The 8207-nt window shown below is 35.2% G+C and overlaps 1 protein-coding gene across 1 annotated transcript; it reads right to left on the minus strand.

Moving 5' to 3' along the window:
* Positions 1–1445: 1445 nt before the first annotated feature.
* On the minus strand, positions 1446–5974 carry LOC134204468 (uncharacterized). Its single transcript, XM_062679291.1, has 3 exons — positions 5694–5974; positions 5492–5628; positions 1446–1810 (listed from the first exon to the last, which is right to left on the minus strand). Exons 1-3 carry the CDS (start codon positions 5942–5944, stop codon positions 1446–1448), a joined length of 753 nt encoding a protein of 250 aa, XP_062535275.1. The 5' UTR covers positions 5945–5974.
* Positions 5975–8207: the final 2233 nt, after the last annotated feature.

Here is an 8207-nt window from a genome sequence, read left to right on the forward strand (position 1 = left end):
TGCGTATTTCAAAATTAACATTTTTTACAAAGTTCATATAAATCTATGAATTTGTTGTTTTTTCAAGATTTTCTTACTGAAACATACAAAACTAATCCATACATCAACACATGCAGACAAATCCGTGGAACTCTAAATAATCATAAAAATATAAAAGTTTCTTTTTTGAGTAAAAAATTTAAAACTTGGTTTCTGAAAATTTCTCTAAATAATCTCATGTTTACGAAAGTGAAGTAAAATTTACCTAACTGTTTATTAGTTTCTGCTCAAAATTAAGTATATTTTACTTAATATTAGGTTTAAATTAAAAATTACTTAGTTTTGGGTTCCCACACTAGGCTCCCGATTTGAGTGAAAAGTACCAAAAATACTAACCGTGTAATTTACACTAATCAATCTTGAACTATTTGTAGGTTTAGATTCCAGTACATTAGCGTGGGAAGCCCCGGGCGTTGCAATGATTCCAAAATATTCGAAAATTCGAAGCTTAAAAGAGAGCTACAAAATCCAATTTTAAAGGATTATACTAAAAAAATGTGTGGAATTGATGTTCCTGTTCTACTGATTGGAGATTCTGCTTTCCGTTTGTCAGAACTAGTTATGAAGCCTTATTCATTCCATGCAGATGCATCCGATAAGGAAAAAACTTTTAACTATACACTGTCAAAGGCCAGAAGGGTTGTAGAGAATGCGTTTGGCCATCTAAAGGCACGATTTCGACGAATTGGAAAAGGATTGGATAACAAGATTGATAAAGCAGCACTCGTTATACAGTGCTGTTGTGTTTTGCATAATTTTCTCAACCATAACAATGATACCATAAAGAAGAATTGGATTCAGCACATGCAAGAATATGAACGTACACGACGGCAAATACCGGACGAAATTAATACAATCACGGAATCAAATTGCACTGCGATAGCGATTAGAGAGGCAATTGCCAATTATTTCGGTAAATAATAAAATAATATTAAAACATACTTGACTTCGCTTCAAGCAATACATTGATATTCGTTTTTTTTTTTTATTATTTATCATTATTTAATTGTATTAGAACATAAGATTTTTCCTCTATTATTCTGAGCACATTTATACATAAATGCTTTCTAATATTTCTCTTATATTATTCAGATCCATAAAATAATTTTATTTTAAGTTAACATCTGGTATTCAAAATGTTTAATGCTATTTATATTTCTTTCGCAGCACTGAAATCTAACATCGATACTCAGGAACCATTGCGTGAACATGATGAGCAAGTTTTATGAAATATTAATAGCTTTTAAATATAAAAAAACGTGACAAGTATAACTACTTTCATTCCTTTAATTAAAGCAATACTTTCTTTTGTTATAGCCGAAATACGAATTCGAAGGGATAAACACCAGGTTCCAAATAATACTGAGAATTCGTTTCATTTAAAATTTTATCAAAAAACTATAGTTTTACTTCGGCAGAAAATGAATTAATGCCCCATTCAGTTCTTTTGAATTGTCAGCCATATCTCTAAGTATTTCGTTCCTTTCGCGTTCCATCTGTAATACATCTTCGTCAGCATTTCTCAAACGATCGAGTTCAAATTCTATGCGAGCATTAGTTCTCTTAAATTCATACATCAAATCAGCATGCAGACTTTTATTTCTTCGTAGTTTTGAAGGCGGGCGTTCATGCTGCGAAGGGGAAACTAGCGGAGAAATACTCTCTTGTGTTTCTGTGATCTCTTGTGTTTCCGTGACCTCTTGCGTTGCTGTATACGACGGCTGAATGTACGGGAACGCCGGATCTTCCTCAAGATATTCTACGCAAAAGTCTGTAAAATAAAATCATCATTGGTAATTAAAAAAGCGTCGAAATGAAATCATAAAAATAATTAAATGTTGTCATAAAGGATGACAATGAAGATTCACAGAGATTTGCACCAGTACGTAGACCGATTTGAGTAAAGAGTATTTACTTAGTTTTATTCATATGTGATGTGTCAAATGGGGGTGAAATGGGTTATTGTTTCAACAACTTAAAATGTCTATAGAACGGTATCTGCGGGCAAGAGAACCATAAAAAAGATATTTTTAAACGATGGTGTTATATGACTCCAGTTGGCATTGCGAGCAAAGGCGTAGGACGAAAAAAACTACGGAAATCCGTCATGTTCATATGCGAGTCCTTTGAACTCACGCGTATGATTGTTATTTGTTATTGTTACTGCATGACAATTTTGAGAGTCTGAATAAAAGATATTTCAGTTACAAGATAAAGATTGTCGCTTCGGTTCCCTTTGTCCTGTTCGGAAGATTTCGAAAAAAATACGAAGAACTTTTGTAAACAAAGATTCAAACGACGATTTGACGAATGTGATCGCACTCTCACGCAAACCAACACCATCAACAGGTAGCAGAAAGCCTCACCTACGTTTTGGTGGTGTTGGTTTGCGTGGGAGTGCGATCAGATTCGTCAAATCGACGATTGAATCTTTGTTTACAAAAGCAGATAAGTCGTTTTGATAATTTGGTATTGAATCACGCACTTTGGCAAAACACAATGGTGAATTTCGTGACCAAAATATTTATTCTAATAAGTTTTGAAGCATGTATTTTCTGAATGATCTTAATTTTAATATTTTGGCAAACTATGCTGTTCAACTTTGCGAACCATACATGATACCATATAAGCCATTTTACGAGACAGATTCGATCAGCTGATCGAAATTTTGAGTGGACGGCTCGGTCTTTGTTTTGGTAAATTTGCATGCAAACCATTATCAATTCGTCATCATCATCATCATTTCATTCCATTTTCGCAAATGTTCCTTGTAAAATGTAAATATTAGTGTTAGGTCTCCTGTCATTCGAGCTTTCTATAAAATGGTTTATTCCAAAATTTATTACTATGATTGTGGTAGAGGTTTAATTGAAAAGTTTTATGCATTTAGATGACACTTGATATAATTTCCAATTGTGTCATCACTGCTTACAGAGCGCTTAAACCCTTTTCCCAAAATGTAATTAAATCGCCCACATTCCTTCGAGGAATTATCAAGGCCTCCAACCTTTCTATTTGCACCCTGCAGTATTTCTTTTAACCAGTATACATTTTAACCATAATATCCTGAACTGCCCATAGTTCGTAATGTTTTGCTCTTTCACATCCAAGCAAAAACTCAATACCAAATTCTCAAATCGACTTATCTGCTTTTGTAAACGACTATTCAAACGTCGGTTTGACTCATCTGATAGCACTTCCACGCAAACCAACACCATCAACAGGTAGCAGAAGCCTTCACCTTCGTAATGATGGTGTTGGTTTGCGTGAAAATGCTATCAAATTCGTCAAATCGACGTTTGAATCTTTGTTTGCAAAAACCAGATACGTTGTTTTGAAAATTTGGTATTGAACTATTCAATATTGGTGTCTTGCAGTAGTTGGTGTCGAAGTCAGTGTGGGTATCAAAGGTTTAGTTCCATTTTTATCGTGCTCCATTTTCCCGCGATTCAAGTGCCTACTGAAACCGGCTACCGCCTACCGATAAGCGGAGCTCTCGAAGGAAGGGATCGACAGAATCTTCCCGACTAGTGTATTGGAGGAACCAATGATAGTCGATGCAAATTCCATGGAAGGAGTTTCTTACATGCACGAATCAGAATCAGATGGAAGATCGAATAACAACAGCTAGGAGCTCGCCAGGACGGCGTCTCGACTATTCGTCGGATTAACTTATGGTAAATGTAGTATTTCTTAGTAAAATGTTATTGCTCATACCTGTACGTATGTTTTTTTCTGCATAATCAGGACTAAGGATAAGAACCTCTTCAACCAACAGCACATGAAGGAGATGAGCAAATTCGTGTATCAGATTCTGTCGACTTCCGGTGGTATTGCCTGCTATGAAGGGCCTGCATGAAGCATACAATGATACATAAGCCAGCATATTCAGTGTTTCAGGAACCACTATTTTCAATTAAAACTGTTTTCAAAACAAAATTATTTAACTTTCATTTTTAACAGTGTCCTTTTCTCGATTTGACAGTAATTCTGAAAATTTCTAACTATTAATCGCAAAGGGTTTTGCTACAAAGGGTTTAAACCGACAATTGGTTAGCTGTTGGTCTGAACATGTGCAACTCTGTACGAAAAAGAACCAATGAATCTTTAATTTCACCAATGGTTTTCTTAATAAGACCAATGATTTTTTTTTGTATGCACTGCGAAGATATAATTCTTTAGGTCGTCTCTCTTTTCGTTAAACTACAGCAAATTAAAGCTATTTCAACAAGTTCTTATACTGTAGAATGTTAGATAATGATTATATCTCAATTGGAGATGCATTCCCATTCTAGAAAAAAATGTGAACAGTTTGGAGAACCTAGAACATCTGGTTTGGGTACAGCTGAGTTGCAAATCGTACGTCTGAGTTTTTAGGATTAGCATGGACATGACGGGTTTCCATTGTCACGGGATTCCGTAGTTTTATTCGTCAGAATAAACATATCATCTATCAGCAGTAGAGAAACCACTTAGGAGTCGCTTTAGAAGTCCAGAAGGAAAATATCGTCAGCATAAGTATTTTCAACGCTCTACTAATGTTAACACATTTTTGTGTCTATAAATGTTGCGTAATCCGTAAAATAATTGTGAAACCCGGTCAAACAACGCATGAGAATCACAAATACAAATAGGTAAACGCCGATTTTTTAATTTTATCGGTGCTCATAAAAATGCTCGCATATTTCCGATGATATTCAATGCCCGGCTTTTTACCGGATCTCCCGGTTCATTGGTCACCTTGAACTGATACTGTGAAGTTTGATAGCTTCTGCAAAAGGTCATACAATTTATTTGTATACATTTTGGATTCTCGATCCCTGGACCCATCCTGTGTGCCTCTTAGTGCTTATAACAAACTCATGACTTGTGACATAAAACCACTCCTATTAATCTCGCTATTACTAATTGTTCAAAAACATAAAGTTAAAAGCCGGCCAAGTTTCAGTGTAAATTTGAAGCCACAAAGACGTAATAGTGGTATTTACATACAGTCGTAAAATAATTTGTGAATGTTCATGTAGACCGAGAAACATTATCGTCACATCTTGTAATTCCAGCATTGAGTATTTGATCAAAAAGCTCAATGCTTGCATTCTACAGAAAGTGTTAAAGAATTGTTCAAAGATTGTTTTTTCTTTCTTTTTTTGCAAACTGTGAACGATTTGCTGAAAAAGGCTATTTAAATTCAAATATTTATATCTACACTGACTGAATACTGGAGTGGATGAACGTTTCTGTTAAACTGACTTAAGCGATAGTGCAACAAACTCCATACGGAATCGGCAAATGATTCAACAAACTTATGGTGTAAAAATTTATTCCAGCGGGAACTTTTTATGGGAAACTCTCACCACTTTTAAAATCATCCACATTTAACATAACTGAACAGCACTTATAAATAATTCTGTTCACCATCAGCAGTAGTTCGCAATCAATATTTTCACTTTACCTTCATCAATAATACTGTCGACGACCACAGAGTTGACATTATGTATCCGAAAACTTCCGAGGATACCATTCACTCGGTCGAATAGCGACCACTCCGAAGGCGATCCACCCGATGGTCCAACTGCAGCCTTTTCTTTCCTATTCGTATAGAAACAAGTGTATAGATGGTGTAGATAAATAAATTTCAAAGAAAATCATACTACCTATAACGTGCGGTCATATTATGGATCCTTGTCTTTATGTCTGTTGCCGAAACATGATAGCCATGATCATTGAAACTTTGCCGCATTTCTTCGAAAATATGGCTGTTTTTACGCGTCCCACGAAGAGCACCAATCTTGTCCGACCACAGTTCAAAGAGCAGGTCAATTTGCGCGGCCGACCAGAAGCAGCGTTTTTTCACTTTGTTGCGCTTAGATGGACCCGAAGATGGACCGGCATCGGATTTATCCATTATGAAGTTAAAGTTGGAAAAATAATTTCACAAAACTTTGTACATACGAAACGTGAGAAACTGACACTGAAACTGACAACAAAGCTTGTGACAGTTATCTTGACAGAACCTAAGTTTTCCGTGCAGCCAGCCAGAAAATTAGTCTTTTATTCGTAATTATCAACTTGATTTATGTTTTTGAGGTGTTAAAATGATGACAGTTCGAAATGTATGAAATATTAAGTAAAAATCAACCAATTTATTACGAAACGCCAATTATGATATGTTTAATAGCGTAATCGGAACAGGCTATTACGTTGCATCATCTACGATTTTGTGTTGACTGGGTTTTAATAGAAGAAGATAAGTTGAGAATAGCTGCAGCCGTCGGTATGCCGATAGAAAACATGGAATTTTATCACGATTAGTTTTTTTCTGAATTGTAATTAATAGCTTTAGTGTTTAAATTCAATGTAATTGAGATAGCAATTAAAAAAAAACACAGGAGTCGGCTCCGCAAAGTGTTATTTTACACGACTGAGCCATAATAAATAAACAAACTGGTAAAAAAATCAGGCCAATACAACACAAATTGACGAAATGGCTGCAATTTTATTTTTGTTTCCGTCACTCAGACCGATACGAGTTTACTGCAGTCGAATAATGTTTTTCAGCGTTCGTAAACCGGGTTGTGCCATCAAACGACGACGGAAAGATTGGTTAATCTTCGGGGTCACCAGAAATCTCGGAAGATCTTTTGAGGCTGCTTGTATTAGGAAGGGGTCTAAAAAGAAACTAACCGCTGACGGAGGCTGTGAAGTACGATTGAGTCCTTGCTGCGTTAACCAGAGCTATGGTGTAGTGGACTTTTTGATTCACAAGAGAAATCTCAATAAGGGTGGGATTACCCGGGTAGACGAAAATAGCTCATTAACAGTAAAACGTGATATTGATAACAAAACATGATATTAACTTGTTTGAAATAAGAGTAAAAATAACAAGCGAAAATAACAAAAATTTGCACCGAAATATGTTAAAAATAACAGATTTTGACATTAACAAGATCTTATCAATATCTTAAGCTAATATTTTGTTCTTGCTAATAGCAAAACTTGATATTTTTATGATATTTCTGTGCATTTTTGTTTTTTGTTTTTTTCGCTTGTCATTTTTACTCTTATTTCAAACAAGTTAATATCATGTTTTGTTATCAATATCACGGCTTCTACCCGGGTATGAGTATGTTTTCATTTAAATTTTTGAACATATTATCACCTATTTGAATTCGCTATATGCGTTTTTTACAGTGTACTCTGTGTTTTGTTTTTGCCGTTCTTCATAGATACCGATTGAAAAGATATTTTAATTACAAGATAAAGATTGTCGCTTCGGTTCCCTTTGTTCTGCTGTCCGAAACATGTTGCGTACCGAAGTGTCAAATCGTATGTATTTTTCCTTCATCGACATTTAGCACCCTATCTCCTCCACCTCCACCCTATCCCCTCCACCCGACAATCTTTATCTTGTAACTAAAATTTTTTTACCGATTAGTTTTGATCGTTGCTGTATATAATAACGCTGTAATTGTGTACTGTATTATCTTATAATCCAATACAATCTTTGTAAACTAATTCAAAACAACATGTAAAACCTTTTCAGGTGACCTAGTGACCGCGATTTTTGCTTCTTTCAGTAATGGAAGGATATATAATTGATGTAAATGGTGGAATCTCTATCAGAAAATAGTCTATTGTTCAGTTTATTTATCACATGTTGACACATCCTCAAACTAGGGACGTTCCGATACTTCAAAATATCGATATTTGATTCGATACGATAATCGAATCAAAGCATCGATATCACCGATATATTGGAATAAAAAATCGATATATCGGAAAATCATATGATGTTTCAGATATGAGAATATTTAGAATTTATCCTTGCGAGAAAAGGCGTAGGATTGACAATCCAGAGATGTCGAGTTCGATTATCAGTCCGGTCTAGGATATTTTCGAGTTGAAACCTTTTCGACTCCCTGAGCCATTGAAGAAGAAGATGAAGTTATCCAATTACTATCGTATTACCGTATTACCCCTTTAACATGATGATTGGAAATTACTTTTTTTTTCTAATACTTAATCCAATCTGCTTCTAAATAGAGTGTGCCAGTCCACCAATCATCGGCGGCGGCGTTCGTCGTAGTTTTAACCGGTAGCGGCAGTGTTTTTTTTCTTTGGCTCGAAAAAAACAATTGAAGTTTCGACAAATTTGCTGAAATTTCCTG

This window comes from Armigeres subalbatus, unplaced genomic scaffold, assembly GCF_024139115.2.
Source record: "Armigeres subalbatus isolate Guangzhou_Male unplaced genomic scaffold, GZ_Asu_2 Contig606, whole genome shotgun sequence".
Classification (NCBI taxonomy): Eukaryota; Metazoa; Arthropoda; class Insecta; order Diptera; family Culicidae; genus Armigeres; species Armigeres subalbatus.